General features: G+C 57.6%; 2 protein-coding genes across 5 annotated transcripts in view; one reads left to right on the top strand and one right to left on the bottom strand.

The window, feature by feature from the left end:
* Positions 1-9,936, top strand: part of FRMD5 (FERM domain containing 5) — an 89,146-nt gene extending 79,210 nt beyond the window's left edge. For 2 of the 4 annotated variants that reach the window (XM_074155434.1, XM_074155432.1), the window contains 7 exons: positions 1,425-1,513; positions 2,559-2,622; positions 3,350-3,441; positions 5,160-5,234; positions 5,962-6,030; positions 6,128-6,234; positions 9,350-9,936. In XM_074155434.1, coding sequence (XP_074011535.1) covers positions 1,425-1,513; positions 2,559-2,622; positions 3,350-3,441; positions 5,160-5,234; positions 5,962-6,030; positions 6,128-6,234; positions 9,350-9,936 — 1,083 coding nt within the window. The remainder of the gene's footprint in view (positions 1-1,424; positions 1,514-2,558; positions 2,623-3,349; positions 3,442-5,159; positions 5,235-5,961; positions 6,031-6,127; positions 6,235-9,349) is intronic. The other 2 variants (XM_074155435.1, XM_074155436.1) reach the window with 2 other exon arrangements.
* Positions 9,937-12,253: 2,317 nt separating this feature from the next.
* Positions 12,254-24,345, bottom strand: WDR76 (WD repeat domain 76). The gene is made up of 13 exons (XM_074155431.1): positions 24,277-24,345; positions 23,421-23,741; positions 22,536-22,628; positions 21,331-21,386; positions 20,369-20,498; positions 19,473-19,574; positions 19,332-19,384; positions 19,095-19,248; positions 17,987-18,139; positions 17,056-17,267; positions 16,421-16,573; positions 14,629-14,682; positions 12,254-13,956 (listed from the first exon to the last, which is right to left on the bottom strand). Exons 1-13 carry the CDS (start codon positions 24,343-24,345, stop codon positions 13,698-13,700), a joined length of 1,809 nt encoding a protein of 602 aa, XP_074011532.1. The 3' UTR covers positions 12,254-13,697.
* Between the last annotated feature and the right edge of the window lie 184 nt (positions 24,346-24,529).

Below are 24,529 nucleotides of genomic sequence, written 5' to 3'. Positions count from 1 at the left end.
ATTATGCCCCTTAAACGCACAACTGGGGTAAATGAACCTGGCCTGGGTGACTGCAGCATCAGCCGTAGCCAGGGTTGGGGTGTCAGTGGTGGACTGGGGTGGGGGGCTCTGTACCCACCTGGAGGGTACGTCCCTCTCCAAGACCCTGCTTCTCCCATTCCCCAAAGTTTTCCCAGGCTGGTTTCTGTGAAGATGCACCGAAATCTCCCTCCCTCTGCAGGACAGGGCTCTGCAGCTCCGACACCGTGACTCTGGGGGTTCACATCTTGCCTTGTGCAGGGCACGGGCTGGGGGTTCAGGGCGCTCCGCTCTCGGCCATTCGCCCTTGACAGATTGAGACGGATTTTGGATCTAATTTGGATTTAAAACCAATTTGTTCTGTGCTCAATTCAGAAGATCTCCTCACAGCGCTGGCTCCCTGCGCAGCCCCAGCAGGTCTTTGGGGTGGCCGCCCCTGCCCCGTGCCAGCAGAGTAACCAAAAACCAGCACCCGGGGTGGAAAGCGAACAGCAGAGAAGATTCTTGTCTCTTGATTGAGCCGGGGAAGGGCCCGACTGGGAGCAGAGGGGAGAGCTGTGCTCCTGAGGGGGACACGTCCCGGGCACGGGGTGTCGCAGGGGCGAGCAGAGCTGCCCCACGGATGCCCTGCAGACGCCACGCTTTCCCCCAGGGAAACATCACAGACACCAAACGGGCCTTGCTCTTCTGCCACCACCCCTGGGGAATTCCTTGCCTGCTTTTCCTGCCCAATGTCCCAAAAATCCTGAGCCTGGCATCACCTTCCCTCCAGCTCAGCATCTTTTGAAAGCCACCGGAACGTCTGCCGGCCAAATTAAAGTCAGGGAAAATCTAACAATTACTGATCGGCCACAGCTGTTTCATAATATTTTTGAAACTGAGTGTATCTCTGTTTTTTCCGTGCACACCAGTGCAGTTAATGATTACTTCCCCCGAGTCTATAGACGTTATGATTAAGTTAAACTGCCGCCTTGCTCCGTACATGACACTAATTATTGGTTTTAAACTGTCTCGCTGCCGCCCAGCTGCACTGGCTGTGCCGGGCTCCGAGGGGAGCCAAGTGTAACGGGGTTTTACCATTTTCTGGTTTAATTACTAGCGAAAGGGCTGGTGAGGCACTGCCTTCGCTGTTCATTCCTCACCAGTAAGCGGATGGGAGCGCTGGGAGCTGTACTGCGGTTTCTCCCCATTAGTGCCGCCGGACCAGCTGCCCCGTTACTCGGCGGTGGGTTTTGCTGGGTGTTCGGGGTGTCACGGTCCACGTGAACCCCCCGGGAGCATCCCGCTGGCGTGGTCGGCACGGAGGGTCCCGCGTCGCCACCGCCTTCGGGGCCCAGGGCCGCTGGCGACGTATAACCTTTGCCAGCTCGGCGACGTTCTGCTGAGGGATTGCTGTTGTCTTCCAGGACGTGTCGGGGAACGCGGCGTTTTTGGCCTTCACTCCCTTCGGTTTTGTTGTTCTGCAGGGAAACAAGAGAGTTCACTTCATCAAGTGGTGAGTTCCCGCCCCGGCGCGGCCCCCGCTGCCCGTCTCCCTTCGGCTCACGAGAGGCGCGTGGGGCCGGGGCCGGGAGAGCCCCACGCCGCCTTCGGGGGATGCTCGGGTGGGCTCCTGCAGACGGGGTGCGGGGGTGATCCCCGGCACTCACACGGCACCGGGGCAGGGCGATGTGCCCGTAGGGGAGCGCACCCGGCGCCCACCCTGAGCCGGGACGGGGGCCGAGCAGGGGGCACGGAGGGGAGCGACGCTGCGGCGGCTGGAAAAACCACCCCGTGCCCCGCACACGCTTGCACCGGTGCAGCCGGGAGCTTGCACGCCCACAGCGGGGGGAAAGGGGTCCTCTTCACGCTGCCGGGGCAGCGGGACTCTCCGGAGACCAAGCGGAGCCTGCGCTGTGCGCTCAGGGTGTCACTTCTTGCTCTGTCCCACCCGTGGAGGAGCCCGGGAGCCCGGCTGCAGCCGCACACTGGCCCACTGGCTCCCACTGGCCCACTGGCTCCCACTGGCTCCAGGGTCTTTTCTGCCCTGGCCCCTGAGCCCGCCGCTGGTCAGCGGGGCTCCGTGTGAGCTGCACCCTCCCTCCATTCCCTTTGTTGTCCCCAGGCTTCTTATTTTCTACGTTTGTTGACATCAACCTGCATCGTCCCTGCGTTGACCGAGTCCCCCGAAATCCCCCCACCCCTCTGAACCCGGTGGCATTGTTCTTTGCTGGGTCTCAGGTTTTGGCCGGTGTGTCCCTCAGGGCTGTCATTGCCACCCGGAGGGTGCCCCTGTGCCGAGGTCCTGGTGACTCTGGGCTGCCCCACTCTGACCCCCAGCTTCACCCCAGGGCGTCCCCCTTTTCCAGCCACTGGTTTCTGAGCCAGGGCTCCTCTCGCTGCCCCAGGGCTCCTCCCAGGGACAGAAAACAGGGTCTTGAGGCTGTCCCCCCCCGAAAACCAGCTCGTGACCTGCAGCTCCCGATAAGCGCCTTGGCCGGGGCTGTCCCCGTCAGCCGGGCTGCGGGGGGTCCCTCACCTCCCTCTCCCTGTCTTTTCAGGAACGAGGTGACCAAAATGAAATTCGAAGGGAAGACTTTCTATCTGTACGTAAGTCAGAAAGAGGTGAGTGCTTTCCCTTCCCGCGGGGCTTCCCGGGCACAGCCATGGCCATTGCTCCCGCAGGTTCCCGGTGCCCGTGGGGGCGGCATCACCCCGTGCTGTGGTGCGGGGACACGGGCAGGGTGGCAGCAGGGGCTGTAGCTCGGTGGCAGCGCTAGGGCCACCTCCCCGCTCCTGCTGGCACCTTGCTGTGGGCGTTAGAGCCCGCAGATGCCGGGTCAGCCCCAGGCGGTGCCGTGGCCACAGCCCTGCCCTCAGCAGTAGCCCGGGACCTCTCGCAGCCTCTCCCTGTGCTGCCCCCCCAAGCCAAGTGCCGCGTTTGGGATTGTTGTGGTTAATTGTTACCGCTGTCCCCCTCGGGAATGAAGTTCACCCCCCTGGTGAATGAAATCAGCTTAAAAACCTCTGGCTGGAATTGGCTCCCGTGCAAGCCATCAGCATGATTTTTTTTAAAAAAAAAAAGAGTTTCTGGTAATTTAAAAAGGCGGGGGGGGGGGCGGCAGGTCACCAGGGCGCATGGCTGCCCGTCCCTCGCGCGAGGTGCCGTGCCGGGATGTCAGCTGATGCTCCGATGTCTCCCTGTGTCCTGAGTGGCTCCGGAGCAGGATCTGCCCCTTTCCAGCGCCGTTCTCCAGCCCCGGCTGCTCTGTCCTCCCTCCACACCCCCAGCATCCTGCCCGTGGCCACCACTCGCCTGGGCCCCGACCGACCCCTTCTCTTTCCCCTTTAGGAGAAGAAAATTGTTCTCACCTATTTTGCCCCGACACCAGAAGCCTGCAAGCACCTCTGGAAGTGCGGGATAGAAAACCAGGCTTTCTACAAGTAAGTGCCGGGGCACCTGGGTGTGTGTGGGGGCTGTTCTGTGTTCCCCCCGGGGGTCAGCGCTGGCCTACACGGCACCCCCCCGGGGGCTCCATCCAGGCACCGGGGACTTGGGCAGGGGCTGTCACCGTCAGCGTGGCCCCGGTGGCCCCGGCAGAGTCACCAGCCACCAAAAGCACCCATGCCCCCTGGGCAAAACCTTTGATCAGGAAATTAAAACTAATTGTTTGGAGATCAGACCTTTAATGCTGAGCGAGTGGAGCAAGTCCTGCCCGCAGCAGCACCTGTGTTTTACCCTTTTCCCTGTTAATGGCAGCATTTTTGGAGCCGTCCGGCGCGGGCAGATGCTCGGGAGCTGCCGGTTCGGTGCGGGAAGCAGCAGGGACGGACGCCGGCAAAACTGAGGGAATGTTCTCTGACCCAATATTCAGGGATGGATTTTCAAAATGGCTTTGCGGGGTCTGTTTGTGCTGAATCCAGCGCGAAAATCCCCACTGAAGCCGAGCCAGCGCCCCGGGGTGCTTTGGAGAAGCCTGCCTTTAGAGAAGCCTGCCTTTTAATGGGGAAGGTTCAAAAACTTTCTGAAATACTCTGCTTCTGAGCTCTTTGGGAACAAGTTAATTATTCATGGGAAATATTCAAGGGACTGGGGAGGTGATGCACAGCCTGGGCTGCAGCCGCGAGCTGCTGAGGACAGTGGCTCGAGGGACCATCCCTGCAGCTTCCTGGCTTTGGGGGACCCCTGGGCTGGGGGTCTCGCCGGTTCTGTCCTTCCCCAGCAGCTCTGGGCTCCCCGGCTCACGGCCACCTCGTCAGCTCCTCTGCCCCTGGTGTGGCTAATTGGGCTCAGAAAGTGGAAGGTCCTGGGCTGGATTGTGCCAAAACACAGGGGAGGTGCCAGGTGGAAGGGTTTGTTTTTACCATCCTGCTCGTGTTGTTACTTAAAAATAGCCTGCTTTGTGCTTCGTAATGAGTTTTATTTTAATCAGCGAGATGCGAGATAAAGCGTGTGATGTATTCTCTTTGGGAATACTGCAATCAGCAGCTGCAATCAGCAGGTTTCATTTCTCATTATATTAACATGAAATGAAATTGCGATATTGCTTTACAAATCTTTTTATGATTAATCGTGTCAGTGAATTACTGCTGGATTATGCGCCCGGTGGAGTGGACCGTGGGCTCGGCCGAGGTGCTGCCGGGCTCCCGCTGGGGCGAGGGACGGGTTCCCCGGGGATGAGGAGGAGTCGGGACTGTCCCTCCTGGCAGCGTCACCCACCGCTGGCCCAAATGACCCCAGCTGGTGGTGGCCCTGAGGGACCCGGTGTGAGCTGCAGCCTGAGCCCCCCTCCAGCCCCTGGGATGGCCGTTGGCAGCGGAGCCCGGGCATGGGCTGGGCAACGCTCCCGCTGCCGGCAGGGACGTGCTGTGCTGGCCGGGAGGGCTGTGAAGTGATGCCGTGATGGCCCAGGTGCTCGTGTCCCACCAGCCGGTGTCACGCCACCGCTGCCAGGGGCTTGCTTCATTCCTGGTGGTGTTTGGCATCTCCAGGGCTCTGCTGCTGTAATTTGGCCTGGCTGCCGTTTGCCGGCGGCTCTTGGCTCCCTCCCTCTGATGCCGGGGTCTGTCTGGCGGGGATGGTGCCGTGCCAGCACCAGCAGAGCGGGCAGTCCTCGCCACCGGCACGCAGGGTGCTCACGCAGCTCTTGGTGCCGTTGCAGGTTGGAGAAGTCGAGCCAGGTCCGGACGGTGTCCAGCAGCAACTTGTTCTTCAAGGGAAGCCGGTTCCGATACAGGTAAATAATGACAGTAAGTAGCAGTTACTGGACATATTTTGGGATGCTCCTTTGGATGCGCTTTGGGGAGCAGTTTGGGGCTGCAGTGGCCTGAGGACTTGCTGAGGGTCCTCCTGTCTTCCTGAGGTCCTCCCTCCCACTGCGGCGCAGCCACCTCAGCGAGGCCATCACCTCTTTGTTCACTGTGTCATGGCTGGCATCCCTCTCCCCAGCCCCAGGACGGCAGGGTTTGGGAGGGACAGGAGTGGAGGAGCGGAGAGGGTGGGGGGCTTTGGGGTGTTCCTGGGAGGGTGTTGCTCCTCCTTGGCCCTGGAGCGAGAGCCTGGACCTGGGACCTCGTATCTCTGCAAGACAAGAGACCCCAGCGCATCCCCAGCTGGGAGGTGCACGATGCCAGCACCCTCCTTGTTGGCGTGGGAGGGCCCATGGTGTGTGTGTCCCCCAGGAGGGGAGGTGACCCCCATGGTGTCCAGCATCTCATGCCAGGAGAAGCAGCAAAGCGTGGTGGCAGAGGTGTCAGCCCAGCCTTTCCCTGCTCTTCCCATCACCTTTATTTCCAGCAAATATGCCTCTGCTTCCCCCTGGAGCTGTGGGCAGACCCCCCCACTGGCCCATGTGGTGGGGAGGGGGCCAGGCCGTGCTGGGGCACGGTGGTGCAATGGGGGGAGGTCGTGGCTCGCCGGTGCGGTGGTCACATTCTCACACTGCTGTTCTTCACCTGCTGCAGTGGCCGTGTCGCAAAGGAGGTGATGGAGTCCAGCGCCAAGATCAAGAGGGAGCCCCCCGAGATCCACCGGTAAGAGCCGGGCAGCAGCTGGGGGGGCACAGCCACCACGCACCCAGGGCTCTGCCACCGTCCGGGGCTCTGACACCGTCCCCCTTCTCCTCCCCAGGGCAGGGCTGGTGCCGAGCCGGAGCTGCCCCTCCATCACCCATGGCCCCCGCCTGAGCAGCGTGCCCCGCACCCGCAGGAGAGCCGTCCACATCTCCATCATGGAAGGTAGGGCACGGGGCAGCTCTCCCTGATGCTGCCGGAGCTCACGACTGGGACACGCACACGCATGTGCACACACGCCCACAGAAAGCAGATACACACACATCCAGTTGGTTTTTGTAGCCCCTGATGTGGGGACACCGGGACAGGAAAGGTCCCTGTCGTGTCCCCAGGGTCCTTGGCAGGGCTGGGTATCACCAAACGTGGCTCTTGTGGCTCAGGGCCGGTTTGGCATCCATAGCTGAGCCAAGGCCGGTTGTGGGGCAGAAGTTTCCAGCACAGAAGCAAAGCAGAGGAGAATTTCTCAGCAATGTTAATTTAGGTTAAATTGGAAATCCAGCAAAAGGCTGCAGGTTGCCCTGAGGGCTCTGAGCCGGGCGAGCGGTGAGCGAGCCCTGCTTTGAAGGTTCCCAACAGCCCCATCCCGGTGTCCCTCGCTCTGCTCCTCCAAACGTGGCCCTGGTGTGAAAGCAAAGCACTGAAAGCACTGCCCGCCCAAAAGGACAGGTCCCTCGGAGCAGGAAAGGGGTTTCTTTCCACGGAGGGAGCCCAGGGCTGACGTCTGCGCTGGTTTTTGGGTCGGGAGCCTGTGGGGCGGCTGCGGCAGCCCCTGCAGCCTGGGTCACCTCCTCCCACGTGTGCTGTTGGGAAGCGGCAAGAGCATTAAATAGCCTCCCGCAATAAATCACCGGAGCTGGCACGGGCTCCCAGCCCCGGCAGCTCTCGCCCTGCCGGCAGCTGCTTTTCTTCCCTCTCACTTCAGCTCTGTCCCGTGGAAATGCGGGAGCCCAAAATAGCCCTGGCCCGGGGTCCAGCGGCACCTGCCCGGCTTGCGTCAGCCGTGCCGGGGGGCCAGCAGCCGCCCCCGCTCCCCGCCGCAGTCCCCGCAGTCCCCCCAACGCCGCGGGCCAGGCCCCGCCGCTGCCCGTGCCACCATGGTGAAGTGCCTGGTAAAGATTAAAACCAAAGTCAGCGTCCACCTGCGGCTCATCAACCACTGCTGCCGGGAGGTGAGGGTCCGGGTGCTGGCCCTGGGGCCGCGGCTGCTCACCCGGGCCCTGGGGGTTCTGCCGCTCCTCCCGGCTCTCCCCGGCCTCGGCCGCGACCCTCCGCACGGCCCCGGGGACACCCTCGTGCCAGGTAACGCTGCGCCAACGGGCTGTGCCAGGTCTGGGCTCCTCTTCGGCAGGAGCGTCCCCGGGGGGGTGTGGGAATGTGGGGTGCGGGACACCGTGCCGCGGGGAGCAGGCTGGGGGCTCCGAGCTGGCTGGACCCTGGGTCATTATTACCATGAATCCGCTCCAGTTTTGGGGCTGGACACAGCTTTTTCCAGAATCTCTAGCTTTTTATGGCAGTCCCGTAGAGAAAGCCGGGGGGGGCAAGTTCGGGTTTTTGGGGGGGGGAACTGGCACTGCTCTCATGGCAGTGATGAGCAGGGGGACCCCCATCGCTGCCCTCCCCGGGGAGCGGGGCTGCTGCCCACCCCAGAGGGTGCCCACCCCCTCGGGGACGCAGCGGGTGCCGCGGGGGGATGTTTTGTGGCCCGGCAGCAGACACAGCTGTCAGGGTGAGAACGCGTTTATTCCTCTGCTGCGCTTATCGCCGGAGCTGCCCCCGGCACCGGGTGCCCGCTGCGGCACTGGCGTTAAGCCGGGCTGAGCCGGAGGAATCCCGGGAGTATTTACAAGCAGGAGGTGGCAAAGTCCAGGGGAATGCAGCAGGATGGGCCCCCGGCCCTTCGCTTCACTCTCCGGCAAGGCGCGGGGCCAGGGCAGCCGGTGACACCGTGCCGGGGTGCTTTGGTGCCCTCCTCGCCTGGGGAAAGGCCCAGCCCCGGTCCCCTCGCAGCCGGGTGGCACTGGGGACCCGCCGGTCCCGGCCACCGCCGCCTCCAGCCACCCTCCCTGACACACGGGGGGGGGCAATGGCAGAACTGCCCAATCCCCCCCCACCGCCTGCCCCTCTTGCTGGGAAAACTGCAAGGAACGAGTCCCACATATGCGGGGTTTCTTGGAATGTGGAATTTGGAATTGGGAGGGGGCGGGGGGGGGGCGGTTGGTGAGGGGGGGAGTTCCCTGGTCCTGCCCGAGGCGCTCAGCCGTGGCGGGGGGCCGGGCGGGCTGGCACAGGGCTCCCCCCGCGGCTCTCCTTCCTCCGCGTCTGCCTGAGCGGGTGTCAGACGTTGTTTGGGTGGTGAATCAATGGAAATGGGAGCTGGCGGTGCCTCCGGGACGACTCGCGGTCCCCGAGCGTCCTGCTCTGCGGGGAGATGTCCCGCGGGACGGGGCTGCGGCTCCGGCCATCCCCTCCCCGCAGCCCTCGCCGCCCGCACGCCGACCCCGAGCTCGGCTCTTCGCCCCCCGCCGCGGGGTGGGCAGGAGACGCCTGTCCCGGGGCTCCCACCTGGGGCTGCGGCTGCGGGGGGACCCCGCTGCGCCTCTTCGGGGTGCAGGGGTGTGGCGGGGAGGGCTGTGCCGGCCGGGGGGGTAAACCCGTAAGGATAACGATGTGCGGATCGCCCCGTGGGCTGCGGCAGCTCGGCCGCCTCCGGCGGCGCCGCAGGGCGAGCTCCTCCCTGGTCCGCAGCTCAGGGCTGGTGGGGGACCCTCCGGCTGCCCCAGGACAGACCCCTGGGGGTGCCTTTTTGCCCCCCCCCCGGCTGCCGTGGCCGCGCTTCCCGGCTCATCCCTGCCCGCCTCTGGGCAGCCGGCCCGTGGGGGCTCTGCCGGGGGCCGAGGGGCCTCGAGTCCCGGGGACAGCTGCCGGAGGGGGGGCCTGTCACCTCCCGGCGGACGTGTTTGTGATGGATGGGGGACAAGCCCGGGTCCCCCGCCAGCAGCCCGCCTGCGGTGCGGAGTGACAGCCCGCGGCTGCGGGTGACGGGTCAGGCGGGTGTGCGGGCGTCACCGCCGCAGTCACGAGCTGCGGGCTCCGGCCGGGCCGTGGCTGCCGGCCCAGGGCACCGAAAACGGCAACGGGAGGCAGCCGGTGGCAGCCGTGCCCTGTCCCCGGGGACACACACACACACACACACACACACACCGGGCCGAGGCTGGCATCGGGCAAGGGGGGGGGGTTTCCATCCACTGAGCGTGTCCCCTCTCTCCCCCGCTGTCCCCAGGCCTGGAGTCCCTGCGTGACAGCGCCCACTCCACCCCGGTGCGCTCGGCCTCCCACGGCGACGCCTTCGCCGCCCCCGGCCGGGGCGGCCGCGCCGACAGCAGCGAGCGGGTGGCCGTCATCGCCGACGAGAACTACAGCCCGGCGGACAGCGTGCTGCCCACCCCGGTGGCCGAGCACAGCCTGGAGCTGATGCTGCTCTCGCGTCAGGCCAACGGGGCCCCGTGCAGCATCGAGGAGGAGAAGGAGTCGGAGGCGGGCACGCCGGCGGCGGGCGATGCGGAGGCGGCGGGCGGGGAGCTGCGGGCCCTCTGCCCCGGCGCCGGCGGCCTGGGGGCGGCGCAGGCCGAGCAGGTGAATAAGTTTGTTTTAAGTGTCCTCCGTTTGCTCCTTGTGACAGTTGGACTCCTCTTTGTTTTGCTCCTCCTCCTGATCGTCCTTACCGAGTCCGACCTTGACACTGCCTTTTTCCGTGATATCCGCCAGACCCCCGAGTTCGAGCAGTTCCATTACCAATACTTTTGTCCCCTCAGGCGATGGTTTGCCTGCAAAGTCCGCGCCGTGGTAAACCTGCTCATTGACACCTGAAGGCAGGAGCCGCCACCTAACTGTGCCGGGGGCCCCGGGGAGAGACCCGCCGCCGTCCTTCGGCCCCCTCACTAACCCTCCCCGCCCGACCCACGGCGCGTCCCGGGAGGAAGAGGGGGGGGGTGGGCGCAGACACCCACCCCCGCCACCCCCCCCGCGCCCCGGGGCCTCCTCCTCCCCGTGCCCGGCCGCGCTGCTGCTCCCACCCCCGGAGCCCGCACAGCACCCTCCGTCCCGGCCCCCGCAGACGCCCGCAGGACTTGGGAAGCACCCAGCAGAGAGAGGAGTTTGTTTTGCTCTGGCCGCCCGCCGTGGCACGAGCAGCGGCCGGGGGGTGGGGGGGCTGGCGATGCTGTGTCACGCAGGAGCTTCAGCAATGGTGCTACTCAGCGTTGATTTACACACTCCTGTACTCTCACGTTATGAAATCCGCCACTGTGCACATCGCCGCCGCCCGAGCACCGCTTCGCAGAACCCCTTCCCTGCCGCCCGGGGTCTCCTATGCGGGATGCGCGGCGGGGGAGCATCGCCCGGGGAAGGGCAGCCCTCGCCCCACACTGCAGCATCGACCAGAGAAGGGCAGCCCTCGTCCCATGCTACAGCATCACCCCGTGAAGGGAGCCTTCACTCTGCACTGCAGCATCACCCAGAAAAGGGCAGCCCTCGTTCCATGCTACAGCATCACCCCGTGAAGGGAGCCTTCACCCCACGCCACAGCATCACCCAGCCAAGGGCAGCCCTCGCCCTATGCCACAGCATCACCTGGTGAAGGGCAACCCTCGTCCCATGCTACAGCATCGCCCGGCCAAGGGCAGCCTTCGCTCCACGCCGCAGCATCACCCCGTTAAGGGAGCCTTCACCCTGCACCGCAGCATCACCCAGAGAAGGGCAGCCCTCGCCCCACGCCACCGCATTGACCAGTGAAGGGAACCCTTGCCCTGCAACCACAGCATCGCCTGGTGAAGGGCAGCCCTCGCCCTGCACCGCAACATCACCCAGCCAAGGGTAGCCCTGGCCCCACAGCACAGCATCGCCCAGAGAAGGGCAGCCCTGGACCCACAGATTTGGCCTCTCCCCACGGCTTCTGAGCCTGGCTGGGGCGGTGCTCCCCGCGGCAGGGAGAGCAGAGCTCACCGGGCACCCCCCAGCCAATCCCGGGCGCGTAGCCAGCAGTGACCGTGTCGGATTTATTAGGAAGACCTCTAGCCTCCGGAAGTTGTACCTGTTTTGTACAAAAAAAAAAAGAAAAGAAAAAAAAAAGAAAAAGGAAAAAAAAAAAAAAGACTGTTTCAAGGTCTATTTTAACAACAAAATGCTATTTTATTATGGAATCTAATCAAGTCTTTTTTTACTTTTCGTCTCGGTGACAGCGGTCAGTGACCTCGCTGAACCAAGCGGGTGTCGCTGAGGAAATGGTTCAGGAGGAAGCGCGTTTGTAGCCTGGAAGCCTCACAGCAGATTAACCCGGCGCTGGTTCGGGGCTAGAGAAAGGAGTTATAATTTTTGACTTTTCTGAAGCTAAAAAAGGCCAGAACTGCAGGAGCGGAGGTGACACTGAACAAGCCAATGGACAGCCATTAGACGTATTTGTTGTTAAGCAAAAATCAATAAAAGCAACTCATCACACTTGTGACGTAACCACCGGGACCTTCAGTTACCTGGGAAGCAGCAGTTTATTTCCACAGGGAGCAATAAAAGCCAGTTCTGTTAAGTTTTTGTTTGAGAAGTTGGACATACTTAACAAAAAAAAAAAAAAACAAAAACAAAACACACAAACAAAAAAGGTGAGAACAGGTGAGCGAGTTTTATTTCATCTCAGGGAGAGATTTTACGTAAGCTGGGGCCATAACTGCAGTTTTAAAGAAAAAAAAAACACCACAAACCCACAAATGAAAAGCCTGATTTTTGTGTTGTTGTCTCCGAGCATCCCCCGTCCATCTCCCGGCGGGTGCCAGCGCCGCTGCCCGGGTCGGTGCCCGGCCAAGGAGCCCCACGGTGAGGCTGGGGGATCCCACGCCGCGACACCTCGGCCAGACGTGGCTCCTTTGGCCCCACAACGAGAGAGCCCCCGGTCGCTGCCGGGTGGGGGGCGATAAAGCCCCCAGCCCTCGTGTCTCGCCGCTGAGGAGGTGGCAGCAGGGCCGTGGGGGCTTGGCGTGGAGCCCCCTGCTCGGGGCGGGGGGGGGGAGTGAGGGGGGGATGTCAGGAGACGCTTCGGGCGCTGCCAGGAGACGGAGGACGGCTTCGTTTTTTTTCATGTGAGATCCCGTTTTATGCAACGCAGCAAAATTAACTCTTAGCGTAGTGTTCCTACCTCAGCCCGTAGTTACTGGTGTCTCTATGCAGTGCGTGGTAGTCCCCAACCTGACGTTTCTCGACCCGGGTTAAAGACGCAGCACGTGTGTGTGTGTGTGTGTGTGTGTCCCCAACCCCACCCCGTCACTGCTGATGTCCCAACAGCCCAGACACCCCCTTCCACCCGCAGCGCAGTCCCCTGTTTCCCCCCCCCCCCCCGAGACCTTCAGCTTTCTCTCGCCGTGCGATTCCCACCAGCCCGAGTGTCACCTCCGCAGGTTTCACCCCTTTTACTGCAAAACCACCACAACTGGCGATTTATAATATTTTTTATTTTTTTTTCCCCATTGTCTGTTTCTCCTGTTGGTTCCACATCGCGTCTTGTGTTTCACCACCCCTTAGTTTTACCTGTCTTTATATTAAACTGTTGTTTCCATAGGTTCTTCTATCAGAAAAAGAAATAACTCTCATACTAGCGTACTGCATCTTTCCGCAGTAGACGGTAAAATACCTGAAAATGTGAATTTCTTAGTTTTCATAAAAAAAAAAAAAAAAATCTAGAAATTAACCTTTCATGTGCCAAATACTGTAAGTTACATTTTTCCTTCAAAATGTACCTTTTTCTACATATTCAATATCTTAGTTAGCATAAAAATCATTGGTGCCATGAAAAGTATTTTTAAATTTAAATAAATATTTAAATACCACGATCGCCAGAGCTGGTCTGGGCTTTGTTCAGGATTTACCGTGTCAGCACCAATTCGTCACTTAAGTGAAACGCTGTCCCAGTGGGGTCCCTCCTGGCCCCCCTCGGGGGAGGGGGGGCTTGTGGGTGCTGTGGCCAATGAGCCCCAGGACTGCGGGCCCCCCCGTGCAGCCTGTGCCACCTGCACCCCAAAAACTCCCCAAGTTCTGCTCAGACCCACGGGGCTTCCCTGGAAACTGGGCCCAGGGGCACCAGCCCCCCCAGCCCCAGACCGTCCTTCTGCCCCCAGGAGGGGTTTAATCAGACCTCAGAGACCTCACTCAGGGGACACGTTTTGCTGAGGACACAGACCTCGAGTGCCCGCTCCCCAAAGAGATGGTAGGAACCCCAGAACCCTCGGTGGGAACCCCAGAACCCCGCACAGGGGGGCAGAGAGCAAGCGCCCCACATTCCCTAATGGAAATGATTAATTGGCGCTTCACACCCGCAGCAAGTACCTTCTTGTTTTGAAAAAAGACTTCAGTATTGGGGAAATATTTCTATTTTGGTACAAACTGTCAAAGCAGGATTAACTTTTTATTATTTTTTTTTTTTAAAAATCAAAGAAGAGAATGCCAAAGGTAGTTTAGAAGATTTATTTTAAAGCTTTTAAAATATACTCTTGTCCTGAGAAAATACAGTTCGCTTAGAAACAGCGTCGTAGGGATTCAACAAACTTAATGCAAAAAGGAAAAAAAAAAATTATATATCTGAGCCACTTTTATTCTTCTTTGAACACATGAAGGCGGCCGCTGGAGTTGCCGCCCACCAGGATGTTCTTACTGGGATGGAACCCGTTGATGGAGCAGACGGAGCTGAGGCAGTCGGGGTTAGAGAAGGAGTGCAGGAGCTTCCCCGTGTCCTGGAAGACCTCGACCTGGCGGGGCCGCGCCAGGCTGCCCACCACGAAGCAGTCCTCCCGCCTGGGGTCCCAGACCGCCTGGAACCGCGTCAGCCAGCGCCCCGTGTTGTTGTTGTGTCTTTGGGGAAACAAAGGCCGGGGGGGAAGAAAACAAAGAGATGAACGTTCCTCTTCTTGCAGCCAGGATTTTTAAGTATCATCATTTATGTCACAGTTGCTTAAACCCATTCCTCGCCTCCTAAACCACCGGCGTTCCCAAGCCGGGCAGGTCCCACTGCTCACACCCACCCGGTGACCACCAGGCTGGGATGGGAGAAGGAAAGGGAGCAAGAGGACAAAGCGGAGGGTACTTTGATGTGATTATTGATCAAAGCAGTTACGCTTCAAGGTTGCACACATCAGTAAAAACAGGACAAACGCACATCAAGCCTGTCAATAAATCGCAAACTAAGAATTTCCAAGTTCCAGCCCCTCAGCAAACAACCCCGGCAGCGACTCGCCCTCTGGAGCACAAGGGGGTTCTACAAGCGTTGAGATTTCTCCCCAAACCACGCGCTTTTCTGTTCAGAGGCCGTTACAGCTCCCCTGAGGGCTCGCAGTGGCCGTGCCCCAGCCGTGCTGCGTGGACAAAAGGCATCTGTGGGGACGAGGGTGAATTCCCAGGTTGGAGGGCGCTGGGGCTGCTCCGGCTCCTGCAGGTGCCGTCACCCCGGGGCTGTTGGGGACCACGGCACCCACCAGGGAAACGGCCACAGCCAGGGCTGTCCTCACCCCCGACGCCTCCACTCACCTGATGGTGCTGAGAGCTGTGACCGTCGGTGACAAAGAGGAGGTGTCATAGATCCTGGAACACAGAACAGCGTGTGTTAAACACGGCAGCTCTCTCCTCCCAACACCCCTCCCGCAGGTCAGCACCGGCCAGTGGTAACGAAGGGCTCAGACATCAGCCCCCAAGCACCAACATCCCAACTGCCATTGTTAAATTTGCTTTTTTAATTGGATTTGCTCTTAGCTAGAATTGAAGGTCATCCTTTCTGAAGGCCCTTTTATGAGGGGTAACAGTTTTACCCTGAAAGAGGGGAGATTGAGATGAGATCTGGGGAAGAAATTCTCTGCTGTGAGGGTGGTGAGACCCTGGCCCAGGTTGCCCAGAGAAGCTGTGGCTGCCCCATCCCTGGAGGGGTTCAAGGCCAGGTTGGAGGGGGCTTGGAGCAACCTGGTCTGGTGGGAGGTGTCCCTGCCCAGGGCAGGGGGTGGCACTGGGGGGGCTTTAAGGTCCCTTCCAACCCCAACCATTCTGTGATTTCTAAGACCAGCACAAGAAGGACTCGCTGGGACAGAGGAGAGGCTCCCCCCACCCAGTGTCCTCTCCGTTCCATCACTGCACACACGGGCTGCTGGAGGAAGAACACAAGAGAAGAGGACACTCACCCGTGGTGAAATCCCACCACCTACAGCCCCAGGGCCAAGACTCCCTCCCAGGCGTCGGCTGGGCCAACACAAACCATCACAGCTCTCCCAGGCTCTCCTTCTCCCCCAAGAAACTTTTAGGATCTCAAAAACCGTAGAGCAAAAAGTTCAAGAGCTGCTGGGTTAAAAGCTGCTTTTTTTCTTTGGAGGAGGCAGCAAATGAATGATCCTGTATCTGTTTCTCCTTTCTGTCGAGCAGAAATATTCTGATTTACTCGTAGCCAGTTCCTACTCCGACACTTGCTCTGTTAGTGCCAAGGATTTACAATTTTCATAACAAAGCCGACTAGAACAGACCTTCAATTATCTACAGTAGCTAAATCACAGGAAAGCAAGCTTTACAGCACCGCACGCGGAAGATCTCTGTCCTGGGTACGTGGAGGGGGAAGAAAGAAAATCAAGTTTCCAGACAAAAAAGGGAATGCCATTACAACCACACCATAGTGGGGTTCTTTCCAGAATCCGTGCAGTTACTCCAGCTTTTAAAAGCCCTCACAGCCTGTGGAGCAGAGGCTGGATTTTCACCCTGGCCTGAGCTGGGCACCACGTTTTATACCTGCTCTTCTTTGGCACAATTTGGGACTCTGGAACGTCTACGTGGTGTATACGCAGCTGCAGTAGGGTACTTCCATCAATAGGTTGTCTGAAGTATGGGCACAAAACTACCCAGTAGAGAGAAAAACTACATCTCTAACACAGCTCACAGCAGTTTGAATTAATAAATAGGAGCTAGTTACAAAAGAGCTGATACTGTCACACTCCTAACTACCAGCAGCTAAAAATAAATCCAGTTTCTAAGCATTTCGTATTCACCAGCCGGGTTTTTGACTGGTTGGTTTGGGGTTTGTTGTTTGGGGGTTTTTTTTTTGTTCATTTGTTTGTTTTAAAGGCCAACAGCACCTGTATGTTTTACTGTTCACTGTTAAATATTCTTCAGGAAAATGAGAATTAGGAAAAACCACTCAAAATATCACGCAATGCAAGTAAGTATCACTTTTAGAAGAAGCGATAAAGACAGGAAGCTCTCAATGATGGACCATGCAAACAAGAAATATTAATAAAACCCCCACCAGCTGATATTTTCCACAAAGATGATTCCCCCCTCGCCTTACCTGAGTTTGTCATCAGCGCACACCGTCACCACTCTGCTCCCTGTCACCGGTGAGAAATAGGCGGAAGCGACGCTTTTGGTGTGTCCCTTAAGAGAGCTCACAGGGCTGTTCCCGCTGGACTTCAGGTACCGAACATCGTAAATGCAAACATCCCTGCAACACAGCACACCCAGCACTTCAGGAGGTGACAGGTAAATAACTAATATTCGTATGTTCTGTTCACCAAAACACGCTCGAGACATGGCAGGTTTTACGTGAGCTGCGTTTAGAAGCTGCCCTCAGCAGCACACATTCACTGCAACGGCCAGAGGCTCCACGGGATTCCGAAAGCCCCAGAACCAGCCCAAACCAACAATAAAGCCCCTCCACCTCTACACTGTCATCTGTCATAAGACCATTTTGTACCCACTACCAAAAGCGAAAGTCAAAAGCGTATCACACTTCAAATCCCGCTAAGAACAAAAAACCTGTTTTCTAAATAGAGGAGGAAAGCTTTGGCTGTAACTGGGGCTGACAAACAGCCTCATCGGGGGCTGCTCCTGCTCCAGCTGCAAAATTCACAGCTGGTTTCAGCCATCGGCCTGGAGACAACCCTGAGAACACTCAGAAACTGCAGCTGGGTTTGAGCTACCTACACTGAGCCAGCAGCCATGAAATACTGTTTATTCACGGGGTGAACGTGGACCGTCCTGGTTCTTTTGAAGCCGATGTCCACAGAAAGCTCCGAAGACGTTCCCGGGGTGCGTCTGTCCACAACAGCAACGCCGCCATGCCAGTACCCTACTATGGCACTGCAGGCGTTATCTTCCAAGAAGTCAAAGGAAGACAAATCTTCACTTCTGCATATCTGGGAATAGGAAAGGTCCAATGTAACCGAAACTGCTCAACACAATACACTGAGTTATTCCTGAGCGACCAACGGCAGATGCTGCCCACACCCCCGCCAGAGTTACGGTGCTTGTAAGGGTTGGGGAAAAAGCGCTTTATAGTGTTGTAGCTTGTTCTGTTTTCCAGCGTGGGAGAGCTGATCAGTGCAGATCTGTCTGTCAAAAGATAAGCAAAGCGAGCCCCGTGAAGCTCCTCAGTAGCTGCCTGGCTCACCGGGAGACACGCACAGCATTTTGCTCACTTCAAGCCTGAGAAAAGCAAAGTCAGCTCATGCTTTATGTTGTTTTACAGGGTTTATTTGGGTGCGGGCTTTTTTTGGTAAAATTTAGTTCTTTAAATCGCTCTTGTTTGTCATCATTAGAAGGCCCTGCTTTTGTAAAGATGCACATATTGCTTAAGTACAAAGATATGAATTTAAATTCAATAACTGCAACTGCCTCTGCAGGAGGGCAATGGGGAGTGCCCAAGCTGTTACTGCGTTCTATTGAGTAGAAGCATCTCCACGTTTTTATGATGTTTATTAAAGGTTACTTCATCTGTCCTTATGGAAATGGAGTCTTGAACTTTCTTGTTAACAAACCAACCAGCAAATAACAGCCTAGGCAGAAGGAGACCGAGACCCCCCAGCAGCAGACCCCAGGAGGTTCCTGAGGCGCCTGGAGCCGGGGGAGCGCTCACCTCATCGAAGATGGCCCTCGTGACGTCCCCACAGCGCAGGGACTCCGTGCTCAGGGACAGCAGGTGAGCAGGGTTACAGGGAGAAAACTGCATGCAGGTGACCGAGTAGCTGTGTGGGACAAAGACATGCGCCCCCTCTTCTGACCTGCAGCTCTGGAAAACAATTGAGACTCAATGGACACAGACGCTGATCACTGTAGTCATTTCTGCTAATTGCTGCAGCTGTCAAAGCAGTCTCTGTTTTCCCAACATTCTCGCTCTGCCCTGGAGAACCGTAGGAGGCAGCAGCGGGGTGCCTGATGTGTGGCCAGCACAGGTAGCAGGACGCAAGCCCACCTGGGGGCCCAGGCAAACGTTGTACCGGAGCAAAAGGGGTTTCACCTCTGCGTGGGAGAGAGAACTGCGCTCACACTATACAAGCAATTTAGCTCAAAAGAGCACTAAGAATTTACTCTGTTTCAGAATTCTGTTTCCTAATTAGGAAGAGCTGCCATTTCCTGCTGTAATTAAAGTGCACTTTATCTGCAAAGCCCTCAAAAGTTTTCAAAACACCAAGTGCTACACTATTTTTCAGACAATGTAAGTAAATACATGCCAGCGTATATATACTGGCACAGCAACTCCATCCCTGCTGCCTGGGACACACAGCGACTCCCTGCAGCTTCCCAAAATCTGTACAAACTCAAAAACCAAATACTCCAGCATCCATGCCACCTCACTCTCCAAAACCCAGCTGTGGTACTGCTACAAGGGTACTGGAATTAGAATCCCAATTTCTCAACGGTGACTTGGAATTTTAACCCTCACTGATAATATTGTTTCAGCTGGCGATCCATTTTCTTCTGCTCTGCCCCCCAAAATTACCAGTGCGACCTTTCCTCCCATTAAACCTGGCCTTGCCAAGGACCAGACAGACCTTTCAAGCCGTTCTGCTGAGCTTCAGCCTAACAGGCACCCTGGTGTTATCCGTGAGAATGGGGAAAGCCTAAAATATAACCGCGAGCCTGACAAACTAACGCCCCAGGCCGTGCCCCCTGCTCCCACCCTGCAGCCAACAGAGCACCCCAACAACTCCCCAGCACCCACTCCCAACACCCCAACAACTCACCACGTTCCAGAGCCCGATCTGCCCGGTCTTGTCCCCCGCTGCCACAAAGAGGAGGCTTTCGGAAGGGTGGATGGCCATCGAACACACTCGATACTTCACCACCTTTTTCACGTTCTCTTGGCTGAGCACCATGCTGTTCAGGCTCTCTTGGTACCTACAGAGCATGGTTAACGCCTTAGTTATTCAAGAGAGGAGAACAAGCCCACACCCGGTTTCTAGCTGCTGTCTTCAGGTTACCTTTTTATGTCACACGTGTGCTCTGTGTGCTCTTCGGGATCCTTAGCTTTCATCTACAGACAGAGAGGAAATACTTATCAGAATTAGATTGCTTAGAACCCAAGGTAAATGACTTTACCCCAAAATAACTCAGAGTAATACCTCGCTTATCCTCATCCACGTAGTCAATAGTTCCTCTCTCAATTTACTGTTCTCCACCTCATCTTCCGGAACCATGGGCAACGGTCCAGCAGGAACCTGAGGCTGGAAAGACACGAGCAATTTCTGTAACTCAAATCAACTAAAACTACAAACAGGGCGAATTGTTACTTTCCACACACCAGATATTCTGAGAACACACCTACGATAATACCAGAAATAAACATAACAACAACAAAGTTTCTATCAAATGTTATTAAAAAGATAAACAGAACTTTACTAAACACAACAGGGAAGACAAACAGCTCCCCCCTGGTTTTTCCTCTCCTCTCTGACACCCGGCACAGCTCATCTTCAGGAACTACACTAGAGATTTAGCTTCGTTCTACACCACTGCAGAAGATTTAAAGTCCCATCTCTCAGAGCAATAGAATGTTTACTTACTGCTATATAACTGCTTCAAAGAGGTAGTAAATATTGCAAAGGAAAATAAACTAGATCAAAAGTTACAGTGAAATAACATTAAAAAAGAGTAATAAAACTCTGAATTTAAAGCAGCTCAAATCTATGGGCTGTTGAAAAATGTGTAATGTTTTACCTCAGGCCCCTTCTGATCATCCCAAACCACCCTATTTCATCAGCCCGAGTCACTGCACGTGGACTAACGTTTGGAGAGGCCAGGGGGAGGTTGCGACTCGAGGGGCTTGCGGGTGAAAGAATTTACCTTTTCTTACTGCCAGGGTATAACGCACCTTCCCAAACATCTAAAGGCCTTTACAACAAGCTCAGCTTATTATAAACAACTGACAAGTGTTATCAGTCAGCAGCGTTTCTATAAAGCTGTGTATAAACACGCACACACACACGCACACCCCTCCTCTAGCCCTTCCCCGACTCACATATTCCTCTGCTCCCGGCTGGGCTGCCACCTCCGCCACTGGAATTCCTGATGGCTCCACTCTTTGCAAGCGCATAGACCTTCGCCGCACCGTTTCATCTTCTGCCTTCTTAGGCTTAGCCCTAGAACAATCAATACGTTTCAGAGTTACAGACACAGGTGAATAACATGAGCCCCCTGCGTTTGAGCAGCAGACTCCAGTGTGGGTCCCAGCCCTCCAGCCCAGCTCGCTCCCACCCGCTCCGGGAGGGCGGGCGTTACGTTTGCCTGCAGTGATGGTGCCCATCACCAGGAGCAGCACTTCCCAGTGCGCGTGTATGTACCGCATCTCTGTTTCGCTTGTAATACATCCTGCCGCTGTCACTTTTCTCCCCGGTCCTCCTTATTTATAATTCATCCTTCCATTCATTCATCTAGTCATCTTTTCCCACTTCCTTTCATCACGTATCTCACTCTGGTTTGTACCAAAGCTTGTTCTCCTGCTCTGCCTGGCGCTGTTCTGGCACTGCCGAACGTCTTTTCCTCTACACTAATTGGTGACTCTACCCCCTGCACCTCGTTCTCCAACCCCTTTCTTTCCCAAGCCTTTCCCCATCATTTGTTTTCATCATTTAACATTTCTTTCTTTAGCCATCGTGCAAAAATATCATCAGAAAAAAGAAATGGCCTTGAAATACCTTAATACGAATCTCACAAAAAGAACATATTCTGTAATTTGAGGGAAAAGATATTAATACTGTCATTCTCTTTCCAAAGGCTACAGAGGAGAGGCACCACCGAGAGGAGTTACCCATTCCTGAAGTCACACAGCTTAAGATAATCAATTATTCCTGTTTAGCTTTATGGGAGACTCCTTGCTAGCTCTCCCTCTTCCCACTATCAAGTATGTGCAGAGGGAAGCGCTAAAAGGGCAAACATACAATGAAGGAATGGTGACGTAAATCTCACATAAAGTTATTTTACCTTTTGGTGACATGCGATTGTCTTTTAGTTGCAATCTGTTGAAGTCTTGCAGCTGACTTAAAGAGAAAAAGATTAAAAATACATATAACAAGCATAAAAGATCAACCTGTATAAAATACAATTATCTAAAGGCTGCAATACGCAATATTACACTTATTTATAACAATAATAAAAAGGGATTTTTAAACACTGAGCTGTGTTGGGCCCGCTTCACTTCCGTGTACCAGCCTAATCTTCACCGGCCTCTCCGAGAGTGACTGGAGGAAACGGAGTTATTTTCACTCCATTTCAGTCTCGGCGGCAAGAGCCTCACTGCCCACGGGACACGTCTCGCAGCCAGGTATAACGACCACGCAAGCACACGGGCACTCACGGAGGTAATTCACTACCTGCTGCCAGGAAAGTCCTTAGAATACTTAGAATCTGCATTAGAAGCAGAATCTAATCCAGGAATTATGGATTTTAGAAATAAAAAGTTAAAAAAAAAAAGTAATAGAATGAAAGAGTATGGAAAGAAGGGCAGAGGTTTGGATCTACTCATGTGACAGCACTTGAAACCCTATGACCTGAGCTTTCCAGACTTCTCCAAGGTGGAAAGAATTCTGGTGACTAGCCGGGACAGGGGGAAGGGATCAGCAGCACACACCCTGCGGGCCCTCCAGCAGGGGGGGTGAGCCGAGCCCCCCCGACAGCCCCAGCCCTACCACCCGGTGCCCTGCCCTTAGATAACCAGCTGCATCTCCAACAGGAGAGCCCAACGCCCCGGGCGGGAAGGCGGGCGCGGAGCAGGGGCGGGGGCAGGCGTTACACAAGCGAGCAGGCCGGCGCACGTCCCACGCTCACACAAGCACCTTCACGAGAGCATTTCACCCCAGGGTCACCTCACCGGGCCCTGCCGGGTCGGCAGCGCGGGGACCACGCGCACTGGGTGCTGCCGGTCGGGAACACCGCGTCCGTGCGGTTCTGCTTTCTCCACTTTGTGCAAGTTTAACCAGTGACCTCCCCCTCTTTGGGTAAAGGGAACCGGCAAAACAAACCCCCCATTTTTTAGCCAGTCAGGGCAGTCCTGATGGCTCAGGACACTTCATGGCTCTCCTCACACACGTCACTGCTAGGGAAGGGTTTCACGATGAGAGGGACGACAGCACAATTACCATCACGCTTGGAGAAAGCCCATTTTGAAGCTACTTAGAATCTGCACAAACCTCATGCAGCTTTAAAGCAGCAAAGAATTTAGCATTTTCTGTAATGTTCTTCAGTCTTTTCCTTTCGTAAGCTGATAACTGTGAGCGTCCATCCTACAAAAAGAAAAGCCAATTACTCTTAATCGTGCAGTTACATGGCACACAAGATGTCCCACGCTTCTGGGAAGTGAGTCTCTAAATTGATTGACTAAATTATTTAGAGGTGGTTCGACAGACTTGTAATAAAACCACGCCAAACAAACCGGGGTGATCCCGTATCAATACCCAAACTTGTCCACGTAGGCCCTAGCTTGCATTATGAAACTTACTCCTAGCGTTAATTCTACAAAAAGGGTCAGTTCATCAAAATCTCAGTAAAATGAAAACAACTGTGAAGTGAATCAATAAACAACTTAAAACCTCAGCAACACAGCAAAGACTGCACATAAAGGCAATACAGCCTTGGATCATTTTTATCTTCTGTGGAGGAACAGCTGGACTTGACAAGTTGAAACGATGATTTAAATACGAATGAACATTGACAAAACTTTCCTATCTTGTGACTGCATCCACCTGTAAAAACGTCTGGAAGGTGGTTATCGACAGCACAAGAACACACCGAGGCTTTCGCTACCGGGTTTTAGCTACTCAGGCTGACAAGAGGAGCGCTGTGCTTCCAGCCCTTAGACATTCGAAGGGCAAAGGGAGGTTTTACACGCCAGCCGGAGGGGTCAAAGGGAAACGGGAAGAACCACTGCGCAGAGAGGAGAGACACCTCCAAACTTCGCTTATATAAACATCATACGCGGACACCCCGGGAACCCCAAAACCACCGTCCGTCCCCCGCCTCTTCGCGGCCGCGGAGCCAACAGCCCCCGAGGGCCGCGGGGCCGCGCCGGGACTCACCGCAGGAGCCTCCGGCCCCGCATCGCTCCCGTCGCTCTCCGCATCCCAAGCGCCGTCCCAGCCGTTTCCCTCCGGGCTGCCCGGGGGGGGCGAGGCCGGGGCCGGCTTCGGCGGGCCGGGCTCCGGGCGCAGCCTCTTGCCGGCCGGGGCGCTGCCCTCCGCGGCCCCGCCGCCGGCGCCCAGCAGCCGCTTCTGGGGCAGGCGGCGGCCCGCCACGGCCAGCGGCCGGAGCAGCACCCGCAGCTGCCGCGCCGCCACCGCCCGCCGCTCGCCCGGCCCCGGGCTGACCCGCAGCGCGGCGCTGCCCGGCGGGGTGGACTCCTGGGGAGGGAGAGCGGGGTGAGCGCGGCGCGGACCGGCGGCCGGGGCCGTTCCCGCGCCCGCCGGGCCCCGCCTGGCGCCCGCCTTCCCGCCCCGCTCCTCCCAGCCCCGGAACCCCCCCCGGACCCCGCTCCTCCCAGCCCGGGGCACCCCGTCCCCACAGCCCCGGAACCCCCCGGACCTTCCCCTCCCAGCCCCAGGACCCCTGGGTCTCCCTCCCCTCCCAGCCCCGGCCCCCCCGGGTCCTTCTCCCCGCAGCCCCGGGCGCCCCCGGGTCCCTCCCGGACCCTTCTCCCCACAGTCCCGGCTCCCCCAGACCTTCTCTTCACGGAGCCGGCTCCCTCGACCTCCCATCTCCTCCCAGCCCCCTGCGGCCGCTTCTCCTCCCGGCCCCGGCTCCCCCAGCCCCTCTCCTCACGGACCCGCCCCGCTCCTCACAGCCCCGGCCCCTTCCGCCCGCCATCTCTCCCCGCTGCCCGCGCCGCCCCGGGCCGGCAGCTCTCACGGCGGCCCCCGCTCCCCGCCGGCCCCGGACCTGCATCCGCTGCCGGGTGCGCGGCGATGCCTCCTCGGGCTCCGAGGTAGCGGCCTGAGAGAGCGCCATAACGGGCCCGGGTGCGGGGGGCGGAGCGGCCGCTTCCCGCTCCGGAGAGGGGCGGCCCGGGCCGGCTCCCGCCCACGGCGCCTTCCCGCCAGGGCGGCCATTGGCGGGGCGGCCCCGCCGGGCCCCGGGGCTGCGGTGATCGCTTCAAGAGCCCGGGGCCCGTGCGGTGTTGGTGCCCCAGGGC

Source organism: Numenius arquata, chromosome 11 (genome assembly GCF_964106895.1).
Source record: "Numenius arquata chromosome 11, bNumArq3.hap1.1, whole genome shotgun sequence".
Taxonomy (NCBI): Eukaryota; Metazoa; Chordata; class Aves; order Charadriiformes; family Scolopacidae; genus Numenius; species Numenius arquata.
This window is presented reverse-complemented; position numbering and strand designations above follow the sequence as displayed.

Coding starts and splice junctions, on each gene's coding strand:
- WDR76 (XM_074155431.1), bottom strand. CDS start 24,345: ATGGCGCTCTCTCAGGCCGCTACCTCGGAGCCCGAGGAGGCATCGCCG. Junction 17,268..17,986: donor CGAGGGCCATCTTCGATGAG/GTGAGCGCTCCC, acceptor TCCTATTCCCAG/ATATGCAGAAGTGAAGATTT. Junction 14,683..16,420: donor TGCGCTGATGACAAACTCAG/GTAAGGCGAGGG, acceptor TCTGTGTTCCAG/GATCTATGACACCTCCTCTT.